At 42.3% G+C, this 27,356-nt stretch overlaps 1 protein-coding gene across 4 annotated transcripts in view; it reads right to left on the bottom strand.

Moving 5' to 3' along the window:
- The window catches only part of IDE (insulin degrading enzyme), a 1,118,175-nt gene that overhangs the window by 72,873 nt on the left and 1,017,946 nt on the right, over nucleotides 1-27,356 (bottom strand). For all 4 annotated transcript variants that reach the window (XM_085606153.1, XM_085606152.1, XM_085606150.1 and 1 more), the window contains exons 23-24: nucleotides 11,766-11,838; nucleotides 2,229-2,296 (exon numbers count right to left, since the gene is read on the bottom strand). In XM_085606153.1, coding sequence (XP_085462279.1) covers nucleotides 2,229-2,296; nucleotides 11,766-11,838 — 141 coding nt within the window. The remainder of the gene's footprint in view (nucleotides 1-2,228; nucleotides 2,297-11,765; nucleotides 11,839-27,356) is intronic.

Raw genomic sequence — 27,356 nt, 5'->3', positions numbered from 1 at the left:
GTCAGTGTAATTCAACTACGGAGCACTACCCCAGTGATGCAGCTGTTTGCGCAATTAGATAATCATGTGTAGCATGCAATTACAAATTGAATGCCCTGCCAGGTATATACTTGCCGCTCTTGATACGACCTAAAAAAGAAAGATCACATATACGTTTCTTAGCTGCGTAATTCGTGCTGTATTTTGAATACGTGCCATTGTGTGGCTGTTTGAAGTGTGGCATGCTAAACATCTCATGCACGTTTTATTATCGTGATTAGTGATTGTGCCATGTTTCTACCATGCAAACTCAATGTAGGCAAAAAACTGCAGAACACTGCAATGTGTGCCCTAGTGGTGCATGGTCACTCACCTCATCAAATTCAAGAGGTAAATTCATAGGTGATAGCATACTATGCTACATTTTATCTTTTTGTATTTGGGTGCCCAAGATGTATATTGCTTTAGACATCTGTCATTCATACGGGAGGCAGGACTCTTATTTGCCTACATGAATACAGACAAATGGTGTTACTCTTTGGAAAAAAAAAAACACAATCGGTTTTGCGTCTCATATCGACTTACTCACAATATGGGAGCTTATGACCCCACAGGGGGCAGGAGATCAAAGGGCTGGCCCTGTAGTCAAACCGAGCAGTAGTTAAGGTAGTAAAATTAAGGTAACAGGAAAAACATCTCATTAGTTAGTGCTCCTTACTGCCAGTAGGAGCGAATCAGGTTCCTCATTCTCAGACCCAGAAGAGTGGTCCAGTGATAACTCTAATAAGGAGGGGAAAACTGAGACAACAGACGAGAGGCACTTTTAACCCTTCTTACAGATGGTGTTCTGGCCAGAGCAATATGGCCTGCAACCTTTCCCTGGGCCAACACAATCCGTACACATGCTGTTCTGCCAACAGAACTAGCGGTTGTTTAGGGAGAGGCGGCAGGCATGGAAGACGTGGAGGGAGAGGATTCCAATGGGAAAAAGAGGAAATAAACGGCATGAACACTAGGAGCTAGACACGGGACCAACAACCAGGCCTGAGCGGCCTATAGAAATATGTGTGTGATTTGTAAGTGCATGCTACACATGATTATTAAATTGAGCAAATCACTGCGTTACTGGGGAATGTTCCACAGTTGAATGTACCCTGATGAAAGCCCCAGATCTTTTTAGACTTGTCAGAGTAGGGCTGAAGCATGTTGGTCGAGTAAGGGTCATAGGATCATTAAATCCTACAGTCCCCTTCCATAATTCTTTTTTTAATTGTCCATATCCGCTTCGCGTATAAAGGAGTTCCTTGGAGTGAATGACGGATATTTATCTAACAGTTATGCCCCGTAGTCTCTTTCTTTTAAGAGTTCCCTGAAAAACGGTTGGGCCCACTCTGACCTTTAGGAGTCAGGGTGATCCATATGATGAAGAATGACACTTAGATTGTGTGAGGGTTATATATTTATAAAAAAATAACCTTTCAAAGGGCCTTGATCTGTAGCAATGTAGCGAATGGCCCAGGAAACTTGGGTATTTTGGGATCAGCTGCTGAATTGGCTCCTTGGTAGCAGATCTGGCATAAGACAGAGGCACCAATGTCCTTGCGAATTCCCAGGCTGAGAGTGGTGGGACTGGGATGAATCTCATTTATGCTTCTTGAGCTTCCACTTACCAAAAAACTAGTACTGTGACCAAGATCTGTTGCGGAACAGCCCAAGAGCAGGAACAAGTCTGGGCTCTCAACTTGTAGGGGGATGCCCGTGACTTCTTTAAGTGTGTGTTGACATACAGCTTCGCTTTCTGTTCCAAAACTGCCTTTGGGTTCAAAACACGACGCCAAGTCCTGAAAGGAGTGTGCCCTTAAGGATCTAAGCACCAGAAACATACTTTGTAGATTTCGGAGGGACATTATTCCCTTGCACACTGGGGGGAAAAAGATACCTTTGAGTATAGGCAGGATAGAGGCCATTATTACCCAGATGCCAATCATACAACATAACTGAACTCTGTATAAATCAGGAAGGTTTAATGAAATACAAACATCTCTAAAACATTTATTTTGTTGCCTTCAGCTTTGCTTAAACGTTGGCGGCGTGAGGCAAATGCTATTGATTGATCTTGACCATTCAGCGTCTAACCGTTTCAAGCTGTATGCATCTTCTCCCTCAAGAACTTTCAAAATGTGCAGAAGCATTCATAAGTAAAGGCGATGCATATGGGACAGAATACTTATGCTGATTCAAATGCTTACCTGAGGAAGAGGTGGAGCAGGTGTCAGATTAACATCATTTTGACTAGGAAACTCTCCAACAACGGGACCTTGGAAGTTCAACAAATTAAAACTTATTTAGAATGAAATCCTAACAGTAAACAAAAGCATGACAGGTTAACATCTTTGAACACGGTTTCATTTTCATTTGGAACACCTAAACCCTGAACAAATACAATGTATTCCAAACGCAATTTGACCCTACACTTTACCTCTCCGAATTCTAGCAAGAGGTCTAGAAAATATCGTAATGTGCGAGCACTAAGCAGGAGTTTTTCAAGTATTTTTTGCTACCCATCAGCGTAATTGTTTGGGGCCGCATTCTCAGAAACGCATAACCTGGAAGAAACAAACACCTTTTTCCTAACTCGAAAGAAAACTTGTTTTTTCCTAAATTATGGCAAGCTAGACTCCCCAGTGACATGTCCAATAGAAAAACAACCTAAACCAAATGTGTTTCCTGTCAAACTGACCAGTGTATTCATAGCCACCTTTAAGGGTGATGGGTGTATGGAAACAGTGGCCACTGTTCAGATGGAGAAAAACATTCAGGGACACGTAAATAAGTGTTTATGAGCTTGTCAATAAACCCTCATCACGCGTGTGTCTTACTATAGTTTTTAACATACAAGAGCAGATCACAATACATAATAAAGAAGGTAAATAGAATGAAACAGCTGTTCCAATAATACTGCGACTGTTCGCAATACACACTTGAAAAAAAGTACAAATGCACAACACAAAACCATTCCCTCCTACACTCACAGAACAAACCATTATATTCTCCATGTTTCAGATATGCAGTTGCCCATTAGATATGGTGACCAACATATATTAACATGGTGCTATACTAGTTTTCCCTCACATCTATCAGCCTGTCGATAGGCAGGTTTAAAGTCGACCCCAGGTTCTGTCAAACTTATAATAGTGCTCTGTCATTAACCACTGGAGTCTTTCAATAACAAGAATATTCCGCAGCGAGACATGCCATCGAGGGTATAGATGGTGGCTCTGTGCTTCCAGCTGAACGGTAATGCCACTTTAGCTGTCCCAAGCAGTTCCTTATTAATGTTCTAATGGTCTTCGATTGGTGTTGCCAAGCCAGGGAGCATATGGCTTGCACGACTACACCCATATCTTTAGGTGTGGGGAATCCTAGCATATACTTGGTGCAAAGATTTCCTCCCAACAAGTCTGGTATGTGGGCAAGCCTATCAAACACAATGGGGACACCCCAATGCAGTAATCATACATCATAGTTAGGAACTTGCATCACACATTCTTTACTTTATAGTGAGCGTTCATATTCGTATTCTTGTCATCCCGTCAGTAGTTCCTCCCATATCTGTCCCGAAACACACTGTTTTTAGAAGGTGCACAACGTCAATAGGGCTAAAAGATCTTCAGATCCGTCGTGTCTCAGCCTGGGCTGCTGCTGCTCGAGCTGCTGTGGACTCGTCTGGACAGTGTCTGGAGTCGTTTCTCCAGCACACCCGTGTTTTTTACAGGTCTTAAAAACCCTTTGCATATTTACATACCTTTGTAAACTGGTTACTGAGGCTTAGTTTTATTTTCTGGTTCCAGTACCCCCTGGGCCCCCATTCTGCCTATTCCCTACATTTGTATTTTAGATTTACTGCCATGGTGTGAGAATACATTTCATGAAAAGGAATATAAAGAAGGGTTGCCAAAAGAAAAATACCAGCCATGTGTTGTTTAAAGAGCCTGCAAAGACTCCTCTTGACACTAAATAGGGTTATAAATAAAAAAGCATGTATTCATTTGTAATGTGACTTTTCTGTCTTTGTTCCCTTAAATTATCAGTCATGGATCATCTAGGCAGCCCTAGAACACAATTAAAAGTGCCTTCTATTTATATTTGCTGTTCGTAAAGTATGCACAGAGTTTTTTCCCCCGGCGTTTTATATAGCGTGAACTATCAGGTATCAGAGCGCTTTACATGAGCAACAGTTGCATTACATAAGGACACACATTTTTTTTTGTAAGGCACGGGACGATTAGGTGATTTGCCCAGAATCACAGGATGCTGAGCATCGTTGCAGAGACTCAAACCTGGTTCAACAAGTCGCTTACCTTCGGTAACAATATATCTGTAAGAGACCTATATTAGTCATGGACTCCTTACCTTAGAATTACCCCCAGGCGTCAGACTGGATCCGGAGAATTTTTCTTCAGCAGTACCCCTGCGCGTCGGTAGGTGGCATCGGTCGACTCCACGTTAGTTGTTGACGTTGTGATTGCCGGCATGACATCGCAGTTTCTACTTACACGCCGCCCCTGCGCGCTGTTGTCAGTTCTTTACACGACATTCCACGTCAGAAGCGCAGAGCCATGCAAAACACGGACAACTGGTGCATAAAACTAGGGCCCTGAAAGGGAGTCCCTTACTCTAGAAGTCAGTTCGCAGAGCGGGGAGGATGGGTGGGGCGGTAAGGAATCCATAACTAATGTACGTCTCTTACAGATATATCGTTACCGAAGGTAAGTAACTTGTTTATCTGAAAGAGACTATTAGTAATGGATTCCTTCCATTAGAATAGATACCCCAGCAATACCAATCCTGGAGGTGGATCTGCGAACCAAGTTCACACCAGGAAGTCCTGAAGAACGGAGAGGGCCAAAGAAGCAGTCTCTCTGGACTTGGCTGTCCAGGCAGTAATGTTTAGTAAACGTGTGCAATGAAGCCCACGTGGCTGCCTGGCAGATGTCATGAAGGAGGACTCCACGTCCCAAAGCAGTAGTGGCTGCCGTCGCCCTGGTGGAATGGGTACGCAACCCTACTGGAGGTTCCTTTTTTGCCAAGGAATAACAATTTTTAATGCAAAGAAAGGCCCATTGAGAGATGGTTTGTTTTTGAACGGCCCGACCTTTCTTGGCGCCCACATAGCCAACAAAGAGCTGATCATCCACCAGGAATTGTTTTGTGCGATCCAGATAAAATGAAAGCGCATGTTATGGATTCAGACGGTAGAGCCTCTCCTCCTCTTTAGAAAGATGCGGGGGCGCGAAGAAGGTGGGCAAAGTGATGGTTTGTCCTATGTGGAAAGAGTTAACCACTTTGGGAAGAAAAGAAGGTCGAGTACGAAGGACGACCTTGTCCAGATGAACAGCAAGGAAAGGAGGATTAGAAGAAAGAGCCTCAAGCTCACTCACCCTGCGAGCAGAGGTGATGGCAACCAGAAAATCAGTCTTTGAGGCCAAGAGTCTGAGAGGACAATTACGTAGCGGATCGAAGGGAGCGCACAGAAGGAAAGTCAGGTTTAAGTCCCACTGGGGCATTTACGAAAGGAATAGGAGGAAACAGGTGAGTAATGCCCTTAAAGAAATGATTTACAATAGGGGACTTGAAGGCTGATCAGGAAGGCAAAGAAAGGCCGAAATAGCTGAAAAATAGCCCTTGAGGGTGCCCAGAGCAGAGCTCTACCGGGCAAAAGAAAGCAGAAAGAGGAGAACATCATAAAGGGGATCCACAGCCTTTGCTGCACACCGTGTTACAAATTTGTTCCTTCTACAGGCGTATACTGTTTTAGTAGAGGGACTCCTGGCTGCCAAGATAACATTACAGACTTCAGGAGGACGTTTGAAGGCTGTCAACTGTCGCCGCTCAATCTCCACGCAAGGAGGTGGACGCTGGACAGGTTCGGGTGGAGGACCGTCCCCTGCTGCTGCGACAGAAGATCCTCCCGAAGAGGCAGTCTGATCGGAGGATCGAATGGCCATGTGTAGCAGCTCGGGATACAAGACTCTTTGTGCCCAATCCGGAGCTACAAGAATGACTTGGGCCCGGTCGCGCTTGATCTTCAGCACTCTGGGCAGAAGTGGTATAGGTGGAAAGGCGTACAGAAGACCGCAATTCCATTCACAACGAAATTCCAACGCGCAGAACTGCTGACATTGCACGTTCTCTTTGGTGGAGAACAGATCTAATCAAGGCTCTCCCCACTGCTAAAAGAGACTTGCACCTCCTCCGAGTGAAGACGCCATTCGTGATCCATCATGCACCTGTGGCTGAGTTTGTCCGCCCTGGAGTTCAGGGAACCTGCCAGGTGTTGAACCACGAGGGACATGCCCTGATGTTCCAGCCATGTCCAGAGCGAAGAGCCTCTTGACATAGGGTTCATGACCCCACCCCGCCCTGTTTGTTGAAGTATCACATGGCGGTGGTGTTGTCCGTGAACAAGGCGGAGGGGCGGAGGGGAGAAGGGTGCAAGGCGGAGGTGGAGAAGGGTACAAGGAAGAGGGGGAGAAGGGTACAAGGAAGAGGGGGAGAAGGGTGCAAGGCAGAGGGGGAGAAGGGTGCAAGGCAGAGGGGGAGAAGGGTGCAAGGCAGAGGGGGAGAAGGATAAAAGGTGGAGGGGAGAAGGGTGCAAGGTAGAGAAATGTGCAAGTCGGAGGGGGAGAAGGGTGCAAGGCGGTGGGGGAGATGGGTTAAAGGTAGAGAAGTGTGCAAGGCGGAAGGGGAGAAGGGTGCAAGGCGGAAGGGGAGAAGGGTGGAAGGGGAGAAGGGTGGAAGGGGAGAAGGGTGGAAGGGGAGAAGGGTGGAAGGGGAGAAGGGTGCAAGGCAGAGGAGGAGAAGGGTGCAAGGTGGAGAAGTGTGCAGGTTGGAGGCGGAGAAGGGTGCAAGGCGGAGGGGAGAAGGGTGAAAGGCGGAGGGGAGAAGGGTGAAAGGCGGAGGGGGAGAAGGGTGCAAGGCGGAAGGGGAGAAGGGTGCAAGGCGGAAGGGGAGAACGGTGCAAGGTGGAAGGGGAGAAGGGTGCAAGGTGGAAGGGGAGAAGGGTGCAAGGTGGAAGGGGAGAAGGGTGCAAGGTGGAAGGGGAGAAGGGTGCAAGGTGGAAGGGGAGAAGGGTGCAAGGCGGAGGAGGAGAAGGGTGCAAGGCGGAGAAGTGTGCAGGTTGGAGGCGGAGAAGGGTGCAAGGCGGAGGGGAGAAGGGTGAAAGGCGGAGGGGAGAAGGGTGCAAGGCGGACGGGGAGAAGGGTGCAAGGTGGAAGGGGAGAAGGGTGCGAGGAGGAGAAGGGTGCAAGATGGAGAAGTGTGCAGGTTGGAGGCGGAGAAGGGTGCAGGTTGGAGGCGAGAAGGGTGAAAGGCAGAGGGGGAGGACGGTGCAAGGTGGAAGGGTGCAAGGTGGAAGGGGAGAAGGGTGCAAGGCAGATGTGGAGAAGGATGCAAGGCCGATGTGGAGAAGGGTGCAGGGCGGAGGGGGAGAAGGGTGCAAGGTGGAGGGGGAGAAGGGTGCAAGCAGAGGGGGAGAAGGGTGCAAGGCGGAGGGGGAGAAGGGTGCAAGGCGGAGGGGGAGAAGGGTGCAAGGCAGAGGGGGAGAAGGGTACAAGGCAGAGGGGGAGAAGGGTGCAAGGCAGAGGGGGAGAAAGAAGGGTGCAAGGCAGAGGGGGAGAAGGGTGCAAGGCGGAGGGGAGAAGGGTGAAAGGCGGAGGGGAGAAGGGTGAAAGGCGGAGGGGAGAAGGGTGCAAGGCGGAGGGGGAGAAGAGTGCAAGGCGGAGGGGGAGAAGAGTGCAAGGCAGAGGGGGAGAAGGGTGCAAGGCAGATGTGGAGAAGGGTGCAAGGGAGATGTGGAGAAGGGTGCAAGGCAGATGTGGAGAAGGGTGCAAGGCAGATGTGGAGAAGGGTGCAAGGGAGATGTGGAGAAGGGTGCAAGGCAGATGTGGAGAAGTGTGCAAGGCAGAGCATGAGGAGCGTCTAGCAGCACCAGGCCTATCAGCAGTTTTTACGGACCCCTATACAAACAACTATGTAGGGCACCAAGTCACAAGCGCCTGTTTCGAAGTTTAAAAAGTAAAGTGTTATGGGAAAGAGAAAACACAGTACCGCCAGGCTCCGACACCAACTAATGATTTCAAATGCGTCAGCTGACATGAAAAAACACAAAATGCTAGCTTCAAACCCTATGCATAGATTTTATAGCACAAGAACCGGTACTGTCAAAGCGCAGGGTCTGAGGAAAAGAGTCCCTTTGGCAGTCCTTGAGTGTCTGTATCAAGGTGTGACTGCATCAGTGCTCCCTTTACACGCGGTATCGCAATCAGCGGCTGTCTCCTCCAGACCCGCGTGCCTCGCGGGTCTCTGGGGCCTCAGAATATATTATGATGGTGCCGAGGTCTCTAAACAGCAGCAGGCTCGGTATTAGCGAGAACATGCTCTGCATACAGCGTGTACCCGTTCTCATCCGAGCCGCTCGGGCCAGACACGGCTGGGGCCGGAAGCTTCTCATCTCAGCCAGCGTGTTTACCAAGGAGACGTGTCCTTGGCAACCACTGGCCCCAAATTCATTCTCTGCAGGTCTCACTATGGAAGTAGCCGATCCTGAGCTGGCGGGGACCGAGGGGCGGCCGCACAGGGCTAAAGTCAGAGGGGCCCTTATGAGGGCAGCAACTTCTGCTGGTAGCGAGAGGAGGGGGGCGTGGGGTGCAAAGCGAGGGATACAGGTGAGGGGGGGGGGGGGGGAGTGTGGAGGATAGAAGGGACAGAAGGTGAGAAGGGGGTGAGAGTGGGCGCGAAAGGAGGGAGGGCGCAGAGAGATTCAATAGGGGGCTCTGGTGAAAAGGGGCGAGCAGGAGGGTTTCAAGGTGGGGAGGGGTGAATGTAGCAGAGAGAGGAAGAGAAATAGGAGACAAGTGTGACAGGGGGAAGGCGGCACAGGGAGGGATACAGGTGAGAAGGGTGTAAAGGAGTGGGGAGGGGAGGTAGCAAAACGAAGTAAAGAGAGGAGCCAGGTGAGTAAGAGAGATGTAAATATATTAGAAAAAGAAGGCATTAGGGAGCGAGAGAGAGACAGGGATGGGGCTTGTGAAAAGGGGAGACGCAAGAGAAAGTGACTGAGGATGAAACCGATGCAGACAGGAAGTAAGACAGTGAGCAGGTGGATAAATGAGGTATGGGGGAAGAAGGAAGTGGGTGAGCGAAAGGCCTTGGAGAGATATCGTGGAACGAGGAAAAAGAGGCCAGAGGGAGCATATGTGACTGGAAGGAAGAGGCCGGGTGTGCAGAGAGGCCGCGAGAAGGGGGTGCAGGGCGAGATGAAAGCGGGTCAGCAGCTGGGAAACAGGTGGGGGCAAAGGGGAAAAGGAATATATAGAGGCGGACAAGGGGAGGCTGACGAGCAGGAGGGAAGGGGAGATCAGAGGGGCGAGGAGGCGAAAGAGAGGGGGGCTAAGTGAGTGGGTGAAATGGGGAGAAGGTGGAAGGGAAAGCGGCGAAAAAGGAGAACAGGTGGAAAAAAATGGAGCTCAAGGAAATCTGATGCTGGAGGGAAAAGAACGACAGATGTAGAGAAGCGCTGGGTGAGACGGGGTTGAAGGGAAGACAAGGATCAATAGGAAAGAGGTGTGTAGCAAGAGGAAGGGGAGTAGAGGTGGATGATAATGAGGGAAGAAGAAGGGATCACAATGGAACCATGGAAGAAAAGTGAGATAAGAACAGCAAAAAGCAGGTAAAGGGGAGGGGCGTGGTGAAGAGGGGAAGGTTCACAGAGTAGCGGAGAGACTCTAAAATGTTATGAAAGACGGTGTGCATGAAGAAAGTGCAGGGGGTGGGATAAAGGTGAGAGAGAGGGAAGATCGCAGGTTAGGAGACATACAGAGAACCAAAGAATAGAAAGACAAGAAGAAACGGGGTGCCGCTCGTGCCAGGGATAACAGGAGGAGAGGCACAGATAACACGAGGAGAAGGCGCACGGCCGTAAAAGTAACGTGGCCGCGAAAATACTGGTTCACTGAGAACAGCAAAGCGGCCGCGAAAGTTAAAGTGATCGCGATCGTGATCAAGCATGGCGAGCGATGCACTTAATGAGCATGACGAGGAAAGTCATGGCGCCTCTGCTCGTAAGCGCACGCCCGCACACATGCACGCAAGCTCTAGGCCAGCCATGGTAGCATTTTTTGAAGCCCTTACTAAAAGTCTCGCCATACCAGCGCATGCCCTGGGTCAGGCGAGACCTAAAAATCACTAGTGGGCTAAGGGTACCGCTCTCTCCGGATCTGCGCTGGCAGGTGCGGAAAAAGAAAGAACTGACGTCAGCATGCAGGAGAGGCGTCCAAGTAGATACCGCGACATCATCCCGGTGATCACGACGCCGACGAATGCGGAGTCCACTGACATCACCTACTAACACACAGGGGTACTGCCGAGAAAAAAGTTCTCCGGATCCAGTCTGACGCCTGGGGGTAATTCTGAGGTAAGGAATCTATAACTAATTGTCTCTTTCAGATAGCTGATTACACGTTGGATATGGCCTATGTACTGAAACCCTCAATAAAGTTCACTTTGCAGTCCCTCGGTCAGGCAGATGTGTTTCCCTATCTTACCCAGTTGCGAGACCCTAAGTTACAAAAGGAACCCAATCTTTTCCAATGCAGAGTGGTATAAGGAGCTACGGGATAAAAATGGTGTCTGTGCATGCTTTCCTAATGTAAAATGCTCATTATGTCACATTTTTATGCATTGTACTTTTTAGAAGCCTGCTCGTATCAATTTTAAAACCATTGTTTCAAGTGTATGTATTCATAGTTTTAGAATGTTTTATGGACAACTGTCCCATTAAACATATTGTTACTACTACTCACTATTACTACACATCCAAATGGCAAAATATGGTTCTTTGCTGTATGTAATAGGCTGCTACATTCGTTTAGTTTGCTAGGTAAACAAAGTGTAGAGTGATCAGAATTGAGTGATTAAATACTGTCAATAAAATGCGGAGTTAAATGCTTTTAGCATTAATATGTTAGCATGCATGTATTTGTGCCAGTTAAGAGAGGAAAGATACTGAGAATGAGCAAGCTGTGAGTCATCTGGGGACAGAAGAAGTAAATACTACGAAGACAAGAGTTCCAGAATCGTCTGGAGAAGAATATTTCAATGTAGACTTTTCAAGGCAGATTCAAGATACATCATAACCATCAAAGTAACATGATTTTAAGATTAAACGTGCAGACAATTAGATTCCTGATACAAGCTGCGAACTAACTCCAACAAGCATGAGCATAAGTACCATTATCACTTTCTGACATAATTTCAAGATGGGTTTATTGCACGTTTAAGATGAAATTTTAAGATCTATCTTTCCTTTTACATAATTCTTATGCAAAGGTTTGTATTAACTGAGCATATATAATAGTCTGAAATTTAACAGGGTTTCACATTATGCAGTAATGGAATTACAAACAAGAGACCTGAGAAATAAAGAACACATTTTTTTTTATCTTAAGTGTCATTTGTGGTTTCTTTCCATTATTACTAGGTAGAGTTAAAATATGTATTACTGCAGGAAAGTAAAGCATGGTAGGTTGCACCAGTTACATTATACTTTACTATGAAAATGGGGCAGAAAAACTCCAGAAAGTGAATAGATTGACTGCTTTGTTTGCTCCATACGGAATTTGTCCCTGCTATGTTAGGTATTTTCAGTTTTTGCAGCCAGCAATGTTTGTTTTACCCCAGCAAGGATAAAAAATAAATGCAAATGCATGGTTTTCAAAAATACTCACATGACTCCATCTCTCTTGAAAGGACATGAACCGAAACTTTGTGTCTTCTGGGAGCATCTACTGCCAAAAGGTCCTGAAGAGTAAACACATGGATGATAACATAGCCAACAAGAATAACTGTAATAAGGACTATAACACACTCAATTTCTGCACTGACTGGTTAACCAGTAGATCTGACCTACCATTAGTGGTTTTGTATTTATTTCCCCATTTATTTAACTGGTAAATGCCCCATTTCAATTGGTATAGGATTTTAGTGCACTTAAGTAACCATATACAATAACATATTAGCATTACCACATCTGTATCTCTGTGGCCTTATAAGCCTCACTGGGAAATCCTATTTATTTTTCAACTGCTTTGACAGGTGACCTCTCCAAATGTCTCAGTTACCAAACACGCACACACACACACACACACACACACACACACACACACACACACACCCAACACACTTAAAAGGCTGTGTTCTTTCTCTCTTTATATATATATTATCTACTGGCGGTCGCCAGTAGATAGTTATAGTTAGGACCGTGTTTCCATAGGAAATCCGCAACATTCTATTTGGAATAACTTTGGCGCCGGTCGACGAATCCTCGCGAAATTCTCAAAATAGGTGGGGCGCTACGCTCCGCTCCTACCCTGAAAGTCTCGGGGGGATTCGTCAAGCGGGGGCTGAGAAAAAAGGGGGGTCCCAAAACGCGTTTTTCCCATGCATTTTTCCATAGGACCTTTAGACACAGCTACAGCCCGAACGGCTGAACAGAGTTACTTGAAATTTGGCAGAGAGGTAGTCCTCAGGTCAAGGAAGTGCCTTTTGTAGGTCTGGTGTAAATCTGTTCAGTAGTTCCTGAGAAAATAGCATTTAAATCAATATATATATCCGTGGCAGCTTACGGTGCGCTTACCGTGCGCTTACGGTAAGCTTACCGTACGCGTACGGTGACGTGCGCGAGCGCGATTCTGATTGGCTGTTAGATCTTAGTAAACATTCGAATCGGTCGAAACCAGGAAGCGGCGGCCGCCATTTTGTGTGTTTCACACAGAAAAAAAAAGGGTGAAAACTTGAGAAGGGGGCAAGGAAGAGAGTTACAGACCCCCAAACATTTGAAAGGGGGTCAAACAAGGACAGAAAAGTACAAAAAAACCATGTATTAATTTAAAAAAAAAATCGCGGGGTACGCGTACGGTAAGCTTACGGTAAGCTTACCGTATGCGTACGGTAGAAAAAAAAAAATAAAAAAAGAGAGAAAATTCAGATTTAAGTGTTTAGATATTAGGGGGCTCTATAAAGAGCCGTTGTGTTTATGAAGTGATTTGATTTTTTAGTGGTACCTACAAGTAAGTACCGATGCAGAGTCTAAGGTTCAAGAGGAAGACTCTGTTCCCTTCATCAGTGAAGTGTACACCATCTCCTCTATAAATGTCTTGCATGTCGTAACGCAAGTTGTTGTGGTAAATGGAACCCATACCATAGTCTCGGAGGAAAGCAGAAACAGATTTGTTGACGTGCTTTCTTGCTTTGTCAATCTGCGGACAAAAATGATTGGACCAGTTCCATTTTTGCCTTTGGCATATGTTAGAATATGCAAAGGCAGTTTTAGGGAAAAGTGAAAACAGTTGTGCAAAGGTCTCCTTCATAAGCATTTCCAGACCTACCCCAGTCAAAGTGCCTAGGTCATTGCCACCACAGTGCACTATTATGAGGTCAGGGTGTTGGATTTGCATGAAGGATTTCACCAATGGCATCAATTGGTGCCACTTTAACCCTCTCTGACCAATCCATTTAATGTCTACATTTGGCAAAGCAAGGTCTCTCACCATACCTGTTTTCTCTGCATACTTTTCACTCCAGAAGACATAGCTGTGCCCTACAATCCACACTGTGAACATCTTCCAAGGAGATCTGGATGCACTCAGGAGGTGTAATTCAGTAGAATGGTAAAAAGAAATGAAAGACAGTTTGGAAATGGAGGCATACATATATATTTTTTTTTTTTTAAAAGAACTGATTGGCTGTTTCATACCATTCTACACTAAAAACTAGGCTGTATGTGTAAATTTATAGAAGCATGTTTTGTATTGGTACAGAAAAATGTGTTACCAAAGAACAGTACTATGGATTTGCTGTTAGGTTTGAAAAGTCAAGCACTCCTGCTCTTTGGAAATGAAACATTGTGTGGTGAACTTCTGACCTAACTCTACACAGCAGTGTTTCAAGAGCAGTTGCTATGGTAGCAGGCAGAAGTCAAGTTGGGGGAAGGGTACTAGGCTGAAGTCAAGTTGGGGGAAGGGTACTTTTGGAAAAGGGTTGGTTTACAACCAATAGAAATGTGTGATTACATTTGAAAAAAAGGGGGAAGCACTGAGATTTGAAACTAACATGTATATGTGTGGAAAAAGAGAGGGAAACATTGCCATTATCTGGTTCTGCTGAGAGGAGAGAGGTGTAGAGAACAGAGATCCTGGCTCTGATAATCTGCTGTTTGAGTGCCACATTTCTTTCACAACTAACTAATTTTAAAGGTGAGTTATGAGTTTGAGAGGGGATGTATATGGTAAATTAAGAAATGAATAATAGAATTGGAATTCCTTTTGTTGAAGTTGTGTTTATCGTTTTGTGTTTTGGGAGAAATTTAAATGTGAGGAACATGTAAAATAATATTGACTATGTTTTCACAAAAAAATAAGGTGTATTGTTATAAATGAGGAATACTTTTAGGGTTTGAGGTTGCAGTCAGTAATGCAAATACATTCAGCATCACTAAGGCTGGTTGCCCTTGCTGGAGTGTAGTCAGTCACCCAGGTTACACATGTTTCTGGTCTCAAAAAAGCTGTTTGGACATGTGCTTTTTTAAGATTCTGAAAAGTGGATTAGAAATGTGTCAGACTGTAAAAGTACTTATCACTTGCAAACAAAAAAGAGTAGTAAGTGTGCTTTCAAATTGGCAAAGAAATTTTGTTTTCTGCCCAATTTCAAACCATGACTCTGTGTGCAAAGAGGAATTACACAAAGAGATTTATTGCGTATTACTCTGGTAATTTTACATTTGCATTAGATGGAAAGGGGGAGCTTTTTTTTCTGCAGAAGCAGACTCTTCGCACACACCCAGCTGCTTATCCTGTGGAATCATGCACAGTATTCACAACCGAGTGGGATTTGAGGTTGCAGTCAGTAATGCAAATACATTCAGCATCACTAAGGCTGGTTGCCCTTGCTGGAGTGTAGTCAGTCACACAGGTTACACATGTTGCTGGTCTCAAAAAGCTGTTTGGACATGTGCTTTTTTAAGAATCTAAAAAGTGGATTCAAAATGTGTCAGTCTGTAAAAGTACTTATCACTTGACAAAAAAAGAATACTAAGTGTGCTTTCAAATTGGCAAAGATATTTCGTTTTCTGCCTAATTTCAAACCATGACTCTGTGTGCACACAGGAATTGTTTTTAGATAATTAATTTGTGAAGGCGTAATTGTGATTTTCACTTGTAGGAAAGGGGTACATAGTATTTTAAGATTTGAAAAGATCATAAAAAGTGTAGTAATATATTTAAATAAAATAAAGGAATTTTTTTTAGTTTTTTTCAGGTATTGCTGAAGAGCAGTGAACAAAATTTAAGATGCCTACAAAATCCAGACTAAGGAAAAACCACAAAAAAAACTATATTTGAAGACAACTGGAGGACCTAAGTTAGTTGGAGATGCTCATGTTGGGAAAAAGAGAAAGTCTTCCGGTAAGCAGACAAAAGATTTTTTAAAGAACATCTTCAAAAAAAGGAAAAATGTACAAAATGTCTGTACTGGAAAGAATGTTTTAAATACAAAACAACAGAAAAAAATTGAGCATTTAGTTAATGCAAATATACCTTCAGAAACAATAAAGATTAACTTAAACAGAAAAACAGCGTTTAAAGAGATACGTAGAAAAATGTTTCAGAGAAGAGTTATGTCCAATTTGATAAAGGATGTGAAGAAATATAAGCAAAAGGCTAAATTTTATAAGAGAAAAAAAGAAATTGAGGCCATTGCAGCAAAGGCATTAGAATTAAAAAGGAAACTATTCATTTTAATTTTGAATAGGATGCGTACATTAGATAAAATGGTTAATGTACTGAAATCACAAAGCAAAAGGAAAAGAGTAGTGAAAAGAACAAACTTTTGTAAAGTGTTTTTAGGAGAATGGATGCACAGTTCAAGTAGTGAACCTTTTTTTAATGAAGAGAGTTATTTTCAAAGTAATAGTTTGCTGCATGCAGTTGACACCAGAGGTCGTGCTTATGAAGTGAAAAATGGTTGTATAATGGAGAAGGAGAAAATGGTTCCAAGAGATGAGGTACAAGTGATGGCGGATGAGGCTATGGGGAGACGTCCTAAAGCCCCAGTGTACACTTGGAATTGTAGTAGTATTTGCACTGTGCGTCAGGAATCTATTGATAAATTTCGTGAGTTTCTAAGAGAATATAGTAAAAAAAGTGTAAAACAGAAGATTAAGGTGCTTCAAAGTCTAGATCCATGCAGAGTGAGAGAGAATACTGGTTTGCAGGGTCATTCTCTGGCTTGTCTATCTAGAAAAGTGTGTAAAAGTGTTTTTCATCATTTTAGGATGCTGGCTGTTCATCATACTGAAATGAGAAAGTTTGTGAGACGGTTGTATTTTGCTAAAAGTCCAGCAATAAAGTTAGATGAATTGAATAGGGCTCTGTTCCGTGGATCGGTATCAGATGTACAGCAGGTTACTGATGAAATTCAGTTTTGTTACTTTGGTCCTGAACAAGACAGTGCAGAAAAGGACACAGTAAATGAGGAAGAAGTGGAAGAGAATGTAGAACCCTCTGTAAGTAAGACATTTAATGATCACATAACAAAATTTGGAATAATCTCTAATGAAAGACCAAATATTACTTGTATTTGTTGCCGCAGAACTCATTATAGAAATCAAACCAGGAATGTTGATCTCTACAGAAAAAGTGAAAATGAAGATAATTATAAGTGGAAGGATTTTGCCACATATATATTTCTTGAAAATTGTTTTGAATTGGGTGAAGATCAGCGTATTTGTAAATACTGTTACAACAAGTTAGAAGAAAATAGAATGCCGACCAGAGCTGTACATAATAATTTAGAATTGGATGCTATTCCTGCCGAACTTTCTGAATTAAATACATATGAGTCTATACTTATTCAATGTGTTCATCCGTTCCAGACCATAGTACGTATGGAGCCCAAAACTGGTAAATTACCTCCTTCAGATTTACTGAGATGTTTAAAAGGTAGAGTGGTGTATTTGCCCTTGGATTTGAAAAAAAATATGGAAACTATTGATGCAGATACTTTGGAAACTGAACCATTAGTTATTCTGGTTAATGGTGTACCTACAAAGAATAAGAAGATTTGGCAGGAGCTGGTAGATGTACGGAAAGTACAAAGAGCAAATTTGTATTTGAAAAGGAATAACAAATGGTATGAATCAATTTATATAGAAGAAGAAGAAGAAGATTTACAAGAAGACACAGAAACACCAACTGGACAAATTGAAAAGGTGGACAAGTCAAAGGAAGAAGAAATTTATGAACATTTTAGCATACATCCTCTTCATTCAAAAGAAGTTATGGGAGACAATATTGATCTGTTTCAGATGAAGAAAGCAAAAGGAACTCCCGTGAGTGTATGGGAGGAGAGCTTGGAAGCTCTATGTTTTCCCCAGCTGTTTCCTACAGGAAAAGGAGGACGATACGATGAACGTCCAGAACAGATTCCAGCTTCTGAGTATCGAACTACAAGACTATATGCAGAAGATCCCAGATTTCGACAAAGTATTCCTTATTTGTTCCATCTTTTATTTGAAAGCGACTTGTCTGCATTATCATATGCAGTAAATCACATTTTAAAAAGTGGAGTACATTTACGAAATGTGTCTGCTAAGGATTTTATGGAGAAAGTGCAGCACCGAGATGATCATTTGGAAACACAACTGATCAATCTGATGGCTTGTCAGCGTGGGACAAATGAATATTGGTACCGACGCCATGGTGAATTAAAATGCATGTTACGGAATTTAGGAACACCAACATGGTTCCTTACCCTAAGCTGTGCTGAGTACGCTTGGGATGATTTACTGGATTTTCTACGAGAGGCAAATTCAAACATTAAAAACATCGAATACAAGACAGCAGGAGAACTGTGCTCATTGGATCCGGTTAATGTTTGCAGATATTTCAATCATAGATTTGAGGCTATGATGTCCTTCATCTGCAATAAAAAAAATCCACCTCTTGGAGAAGTAGAGGATTTCTTTTGGAGAAAAGAGTACCAGGCAAGAGGTGCTCCTCATATTCATATGCTGTTGTGGATCAAGGATGCCCCAAAGTTTGGAACAGATGCTGATGAAGCAGTGTTATCTTTCCTTGAAGAATATGCAACATGTGCTATACCAAAAAGCACAGAAGAGAAAAAGTTAAAGGAGCAAGTTTTACGTTTCCAAAGTCATCGGTGTGGAAAATACTGTCGACGGAAATACAAGAGCAAAGATAAATACTATACTAAATGTTGATTTGGATTTCCTAGACCTGTACTTTCAAATGGAAGAGTAAACAGTTTTATGTCATCTGTGAGACATACTATTACAAGAAAATCACCTAAGAATACCTACAACCTTAAAAGAAAAGAAGAATCAAAAAATATAAATGACTACAACCCAGTCATTTTATCCATGTGGAATGCTAACATGGATATACAGTATGTAGCTGACAATTCCATTGCTGTTGCTCGATATGTAACGTCTTACATAACTAAATCTGAAAAAACTGAATTGAAAGAAATGTGGGAAGAGATTTCTCACGAGAAGACTGTCAGTAAGAAGCTGTACAGTTTCAGTTTAAAGATGTTATCGCATCGAGAAATTGGATCCTACGAATGTTCAGATAGGTTATCTTCTGCAAGTCTCTACTCGAAATCAAGAAGAATAATTTGGGCAAGTTTAGGCCTTGCAGCAATGAGAAATCGGGTACTGAAATCTGTTGGAGAAATTGAATATTTGGCCGAGAATGACCCAGAAAGTACAGATATTTTTAAATCAAACATGTTGGACACATATTATCCCAAGAGAAGTCATCATCTAGAGAACATGTGTCTCTATGAAGTGCTGCAGAACTACATTTATTCACGGAAAGCCACAGAAGACATCAACAATGGAAAATATAAAGTCATTGATGAGGAAGGATGTTTGGTGAAGCAAACAAAAGGAAGTTTGATAAATCACAGGAAGCTGAGTTGCGACACTACTGACAAAAAGGAATTTTACTACTTGGCTCTTTTACAGCTGTTTAAACCATGGCGTACAGAGGATGAACTACTGGGAGAATTTCAAAGCTATGAAGATTCATTTAATGCTTGCAAAGACAGCATACAATGCAGTACATTCACAACTTATGTGCAAATGTTAAATGAAGAAATTGAACAGGAAACTACAATTGCAGCTGAAGTAGCTAGAGACAGTTCTCAAGACAGCTAAAGTTCAGGAACACTCAGTCAAGATCCCCTAGGACAACCAATCGTTGAAAATGAAGCTGCTAAAGCCATGAATGAAGTGGAAACGGCTATGAATCAAGCTCAAGAAGAATTTATAGACTTACCAAATTTGGAAAGACAACTGAATGAAGAGCAGCAACAAATTTATGAAGAGATCAGAAACAAAATTGATCACGGATTACTACATGAAAAAAAAGAGTGCTCATGCACATCATTTCATCCAATCAGGATGTATGTAAGCGGACAAGCTGGAACTGGAAAAAGTTTCTTAATAAAAGTCATCAGAAGCTACCTACAGCAAAAAACGGATTCAACTTTGTCTTGTGTGGTTACTGCTCCAACTGGGTTAGCAGCATATAACATAAAAGGAATCACCTTACATCGTTTGCTAATGTTACCAGTGGAGCATGAGAACAAAATACAATACCACAAGCTAACTGGAGAAGCATGCTTGGAAGTTTCAAGAGTATTGAAGATGCAGCAAGTTCTCATTATTGATGAGGTGAGCATGGTATCAAACTTAATGCTTGCCTTTGTGCATTTAAGAATGCAGCAAATTCTAAGGACAGACTATGACGTGTTATTTGGTGGAAAACATGTCATAGTTTTGGGGGATCTTCTACAGCTTACTCCAGTTAAAGGACAACCAGTGTTTAATACTGTGACACATGAAGACACAAAGAAGTCATTGGGAAGCATTGGTAATGCAAATATTTGGTCCTTCTTTGAGTACAAGGAACTTACTACTAATATGAGGCAAGCAAACGATGAAGAATATGGAAGTATTCTGAAAGATATCAGGATTGGACTACTGACTGAAGCTGGCACAAAAGCATTACAGAGTCGGTTGCTACATAATTTATTTCCAAAGGAAGAAATAGTTGCAGAGAAGATATACAAGAACATTGCAGAAAAGAAAAGTGTCATCTGCTTAATGCCAACTCTACGTGAATGCTCAATATTCAATGAGGAGCTTTTGAAATTGGAAAAGGAAGATATCAGGAAATTGGAAGCAGTGGACAAAATTCAGGATGGAAGAATTACTATCACATTAACAGGCAAACTGAAAAATACATTGGATTCACTAGAGAAGAACATTTCCAAAACTGCTGGATTAGAAAAAAATCTATATGTTTGCATGAACTGTAGAGTATTTTTAGGAGAAATTTGGATGAGGAAAAAGGTTTAGTTAATGGAGCTATGGGAAGAGTTGTGGGTTTTATTAATTATCAGAAAAAAGATGGAATAGAATGTTTAAAAATAAAATTTGATCAGATAGAAGAAGTTATAGACATTTGTCGTTGTACAGTTCGTTTCATGCTTGTGAAAGACTTGTATGTACAAAGGAAACAGTTTCCGTTTTCTCTAGCATATGCTGTAACTATTCACAAGTCTCAAGGATTGACTGTAGATTGTGCATTTGTAAACATTGGTTCAACTGTGTTCAAAGAAGGTATGGCTTATGTAGCTTTGTCACGAGTGAAAACATTATCTGGTTTATTCATGATAGACTTTGATGATTCAAAAGTTAGTGCTGATACAAACTGTGTAAAGGAGTATAATAGATTAAGAAGAACCTATGCTCCTCATTTAGGTCAGTATCCTGTGTTAGAGAAACGTGTAGTTTCTCGTAAAAGGAGAATTGAGAATATCTGTAATGAGGATGTAGAGAGGAGGAAAAAAAAGAGGAGTGATGTAATTGCAAGCAAAAAGAAAAAGGAAAATGAAGAAGAGGTTGTAGGATGTCATTTTGAAAATAGCTCTGGTGTCAACTGCTACGCTAATGTAGTGCTGAATGTTGCATTTTATCTGGAAAGTTTGCAAGAGCAGATAATAGTAAATCAGAGAAAAAGATTCTGTTCTGAGTTGAGTCTCCTTTTTCAAAAGCTGAGTAATGATAAAACTCAAATAGAAAGTGCTACTGAAATTAGAAAACTTTTAGATGTATGTTCAGGACGAACACAGTTTTCTCAAAATGTACAGCAAGACGCACAGGAATTCTTGATGTATTTTCTTCAGGTACTGGAAGAAGAAGGGGTTCCCATTGAAAATATGTTTGGTGTCTCTTATAAATGGGAACATAGTTGTGAAAACTGTTACAATACATGTGGCTCTAATGTTGATTCTGAAAGGTTTATTTATTTAACATTGCCAGACAGTAAAACAGTCACTTTTGCTAAATTAGTTAAAGATGCTAATCATAGCATGGAATGCGGTGAGTGTAAATCTGACATGTTTTCAACGTTAATTTTAAAGGAATACGGACAGTATGTAATTTTAATGATGCAACGATGTAAAGCTGATGGTTCAAACTTGGATACTTTAATAAAGAAGTTTATAGGACAGCAATTATCAATTTCAGGAAAAACTTTTCTAACAGTTGCAATAATTTTCCATGATGGACCTACTGTAACTTCTGGACATTACACAGTTTATCTTAAATGTGAAAAAGGCTGGACACTGTGTAATGATTCCCAATTGATTTTCAAGCAACGTTTGCCTTTTGATTTAGCAAATTCCTATCTAATCTTCCTGAAACCAAAATTTTAGAGAAACTTGGCAAGATCTGTACAAAACAATTTTACAATTTTATTGGATTAGTATTGGAATTTTCAAAAAAAAAGATTTTTCAAATTACCATTTGGCCTAATGGGAAGGTAACCAATTGTAATGTGGACTTATTTAATTCCTAATGAATCTTTCGGAAACCAAAAATTTAGAGAAAATCGGTAACATCTGTACAATTTAAATTTTGGAATTTTATTGGATTACCATTGGAAATTTATTCAAAAAAGATTTTTAAAATTACTATTTGGCCATAAGGAAAGGTAACCAATTGTATTGTGGACTTATTTAATTATTAATTAATCTTTTGGAAACCAAAATGTTATAGAGAATCGGTAACATCTGTACAATTTAAATTTTGGAATTTTATTAGATTACCATTGGAAATTTAATCAAAAAAGAATTTTAAATTTACTATTTGGCCTAAAGGAAATGGAACCAGATGTATTGTGGAGTTATTTGAGATATATTATTTTTGTGATTATGCTTCTGAAACAAAATTGTCAGACGGTATTTTAAAGAAATAGTTATTGTTATTAGATGATATTTTTTTTAGAATATTATGCATTTCTATAATGTTATGTTTAAGTAAAAAGAGGTTCTGGGCTTTTTTAAAACAATCTTTGAGATTGTTATTTTTTTTTTGCCCGCTGTTAAGTGATGAATGCAATTGCTTTCACGATTTATAGTGAAATGCAATATATTCTGAAAACAGCAAAAAAAAGGCAAAATTTTTTTGGGGGGAAATATGTAAATACGTGTACTGTGTTATATAATGATTTATAAAATATTAATACTTTTTTCATTTTTTTCAGATTGTGAAAGAAAATTTTCGAAAAAAACTAACCATTTTTTCAAGTAATTTCAATTAAATTTAAATTAAAAATTAAATTGTTGGGTGGGTCAGGTAAGTCAGAAATTAGATGGTCCCTTTCTTCCACTTCTCCTCAAACAGATTTTTAGTATTTAGTTATTAATTCCTCAAGGATCTTGAGATGTGGTAATTGATTTTTAGTGTTTTTAAAAAAAAAAAAAAAAAAAATACGCTTACCGTACGCGTACGGTAAAAAAAAACAAAAAAAGTTTTAAAGAAAAAATAAAAAAAAGTTGAGAGGTAAGGTTGGCTCTTAAAAGAGCCGTTGTGTTCATGCAGGGACAGAGGAAAGGAAGAATGGGAACATTAGCTGGTAGGACAAATGTGCTGGTCTATTTTGTTGTTAATGAGGGGAACACTGGTCTCCCTATGAACAATTAGACCATGGCAAAATGAACACCGCATAGTAACCCTCGCAAACCGATGGTTCGTTTCCACAGGATCAGAAAAAGGTGAATCTGCCCCCACAGATGAAAGGCTCTGCTTAGCTTCCGAAGAAGGACTCGGCTGAGCTGCTGTGGATGTGCTTGCTCGACTTACTGAAGGGTTGCCTCTAGTATGTCGTGCATGTGTCCTAGGATGTACATCCTCAAGGTGTCTCAACATAGTGTGATTACCGAAGGAATACTTCTTGTTGGGATTACCTCGCGAAAGTACACGCTGGCACAGCTTGCAAGTCACCAAGGCAGCATTGACTTTATTCTCACCCTCAGGAAAAGTAAAATACTCCCATATAAAAGAGCTCTTCTGTTTCCTCTTTCTCTGCCTGATAGTGGTGCTGCTAGCCTCACTCTCAGCAGAAGAGTGCTGGTCTGCCATCGTATCACAAAGACAAGTCAGCTCCTTCACCTAAGGGATCAAAAGCAGAAATGAGGGGAATGGGTGTGGCAGAGTTCTAGAACTGAAACTACTTTGAACCAATCAAAAGTTTTGTTTCATGATCACATGACCCACCGTGCGCGTACGTTACGCTTACGTTACGCTTACGGAGCGCTTACGGTAAAAGTACGCATGCGCGTAAAAAAGACACGCGCTCGCGCGCATGCGCATAACAGTCACTCCCCAACACTTCCGCGTAACGTACGCGTGTAGCGTACACGCTTATGCGCCCCATACGCAGCACGCACGGCTACGCAAATTGCGTAACTATACGCAAAAAGAGTAGATAAATTACGAACATTACGTAAACCGTACGCTTACCGTAAGCTTACCGTACGCGCACTTAAAAAAAAAAAAAAAAAAAAAAGAATTTCTATGTTATACTAATATATCTTACCTGTTTGGTAAAAAAAAAAAAAAGAGAAAAATTTATATATTGCAGAACTTTTTTTTTTTTTTTTTAAAAACAGTGTTTTAAGAGAATATAAAGTAAAAAAAAAAAAAAAAACTTGCTTTTTTTAAAAAAAAAACACACATTTAATATAAAAATTTATAATAAAAAAATCATACAAAAACAATGAAAAAACCATGGGAATCACACATGTTATAGGTAAGAATTAGCATTTAAAAAACCATACAAATTCACTGAAAAAACCATAGGTTTCACACACGTTATAGTTAGGAATTAGCATTTAAAAAACCTTGCAAATTCACTGAAAAAACCATAGGTTTCACACACGTTATAGTTAGGAATTAGCATTTAAAAAACCTTGCAAATTCACTGAAAAAAACATAGGTTTCACACACGTTATAGTTAGGATTTAGCATTTAAAAAACCTTGCAAATTCAGTGAAAAAACCATAGGTTTCACACACGTTATAGTTAGCGGACATTTTACTCATAAAAAACCAATTAAATTCCCCCGTTATAGTTAGTTAAGCTAACTATAACTCGCGCACCCGCAATCCACTGCTGATGACGTAACATATTACATCACTCATGACATGGTCAGTGACATCACTCATTTTTTTTTTTTAAACTTGTTTTTATTGGCATTTGTTAGTACAGTTGTTACATATCAGTATTGGAGCGTGGCGTCATTAAGTACATTGTTCCAGTCAGGTGATATCCATCTTGACATGTAGAAATACCTTTACTGCAATTATATGCAATGTAACAGGTATTTGCCATATGAATAAACAAACCAGGGAGGGGGAGAGTAAACTAGGGGCAGTCATGGACTATCAAGGATAGGGCAGCCGGACCATCTCACATGTGGTCCGTTAGGTAACTGGTGAGACAACGCAGTGGGAACCCCTGGTCGGGGTACGACTATGCAGGCGGACATACGACATAGGTGCAGGCCCCGGAGTAGCGGGGATAGGAACGTGGTCACTCTAGGGTGGGCGTGGGGCATTAGGGGGAGCATTATCCGAGTGGGGTTGTGTCGCGTAAGGCTGCGTGGCAGTAGGGATGGTCGCGGTCGCGCCCTGGTCAGCTAGGGGCTGGGGCTGTGTAAACTGATGCATCAATAGCGCCCACTCCAGGGAAATCGGGGTTTTACGTATGCCCTTCGCTTCCTCCTCTCGCAGGGCATCCTCCTCAGCCGCGGACCACTTGAGCACCGCCCCCCTCCATGCCGCCAGCGGGGGGCCCGTGGGGGAACGCCAATGCATCGCTATGCATCGTTTAGCCAGGAGGTGTGCTAAGGAGACAAATCGTATGGGCACTTTGTGCCGTGTCTTCCGGCCCATTATTCCCAGTGCGCAGTACTCCCATGTATCTAGATGAGGCAACCCCGTGAGATCTCGGAGGGTTTCGTGGATAGTCGACCAGTAAGTCTGAATATCCGGGCACGACCAAAACATATGGAGAAAATCTGCGTCTTGCGCCTGACAGCGGGGGCAGAGGAAGACCGTAGCGGGATAAAAACGCTGCAGGCGTGCTGGGGTCAAGTAGGCCCTATGTAGAATGTAATATTGTATGTTTTTGAAACGGGCATTCCTAGACACCTTTTTGGGGAATTCGAGTGCCCTTTCCCACTCAGTGTCGTGAAACGCCCGTCCCACCTCCTCCTCCCAAAGGGTCCGTAAGGGGGTCAGCGATGGGGGTGTTAACTCCCGGATGGACTTGTACAGCCAGGTGGTGAGATGACGGCCCCGTCCCATTCGCAGTATCATGTGGAGGACTGGATGTGTGGGGGGCTCCCCTAGTGTGAGATCATAGTATGGTCGGAAATGGCTGAGGAGCTGACGATGCCTCAAGAATTGCCCTGGGGGGAGATCATAGTCATCAATGAGTTGCTGGAAGGGCCGAAGGTGTCCCTCCGCGAACAGTATGTCTGCCTCGGTGACCTCCCTAGATGTCCACTCCCGTAGCAGGGCGGGGGTAAAGAACTGGGTGTTTTTGGGCCAGCCCACTAGTGGAAGCAACGGTGAATACGGGGGCCTGTCCGGTGCGAGTCGGTTTATGCGTCGGATACATCCCTGGGCCACCTCCACCTGGAGGGGGTAGGTCTCCGCTGGGCGGGTACCTGGCACAAGCAGACGGCACAATTCCGGTGTCGTTATCCGACCCGTGGTCGTGTATGTTTCGGACGTGTGCCTGTCAGCTGTCCAATAGGAGAGCCATTGGAGCTGCGCCGCTAGGAAATAGGCTTCGAACGAGGGGGCTCCAAGGCCTCCTTGTGTTGTGGGTAATTTCAGTTTTGCCAGTGCGATTCTATGTCGCCCCTTGCCCCATATGTCAGTGACATCACTCATGACATCACTTCTGACATCTCAAATGACATCACTGATGACATCATCCTTGTGACAGAGTGGTAGACCTCCTCTCACTCTAATATAACCTTTGATACACACATTCAAAAATAGAGACTACAATTTTCAAAACAATGGACATACCAATACCAGTTACAACAACCTATTCAGTAATTCTTAGATCCACATACACATCCACTCATTCACCAACAGTCCTGTACAGTCACTCATACATGTACTCACTCATCATATGTACTCATACACCTATACCTCCTGTTACACATTGCTGCCACTCATCCATAGAGTTACTCACACACAGTCACTCATGCTAATAAAGAATCAAACATCCATTTACTTGCATATTCAGTTATACACACACCTCAACACGTACTTCTACAGAAACTTACACATACTTACTCTTTTAAATAATCACTAATAAAAACACATACTTATTCATACAGGAACTATTTCAATCTCTCACTCTCACATATACTCACTTATATACAACAATATTCAAATATACTTCTTTAAAACATATTATGTAACTCATAAAGCCACTATTGAGACAGTCATTCACTCACTAACACACCCATACACACACTCATCAAACCATACAGTCATGCACACATGCTGTCTTCAAAACATACAACCAAACAGACAATCATTCATGCACCTATGCACTACGTTAAACCCCCCACCGAACCATGCAGACACTCAGACTGATACTCAAAAAACAACCTAAAATCCAAAATAAACACCCATATAGCTACTCACCAACCCATGCAGACACTTATACACAAAGTGAGAGACTGATACAGAAAATTACATATTTAAACATTACGCATTAAGCCATGTATTCACTAAGATACACTTAATCAGTCAGTTACACAATCAATTTTTCAAAAACAAATCATTCTTTTAGACACTTATATGCCCTTTATTCTTCCATTGACCTTGAGATATACATATATAAAACACACATTCACTGG

This window comes from Triturus cristatus, chromosome 1_2 (genome assembly GCF_964204655.1).
Source record: "Triturus cristatus chromosome 1_2, aTriCri1.1, whole genome shotgun sequence".
In the NCBI taxonomy this organism is placed as follows: Eukaryota; Metazoa; Chordata; class Amphibia; order Caudata; family Salamandridae; genus Triturus; species Triturus cristatus.
The sequence above is the reverse complement of the archived record's forward strand: the minus strand, read 5'-3'. Positions and strand labels throughout refer to the sequence as shown.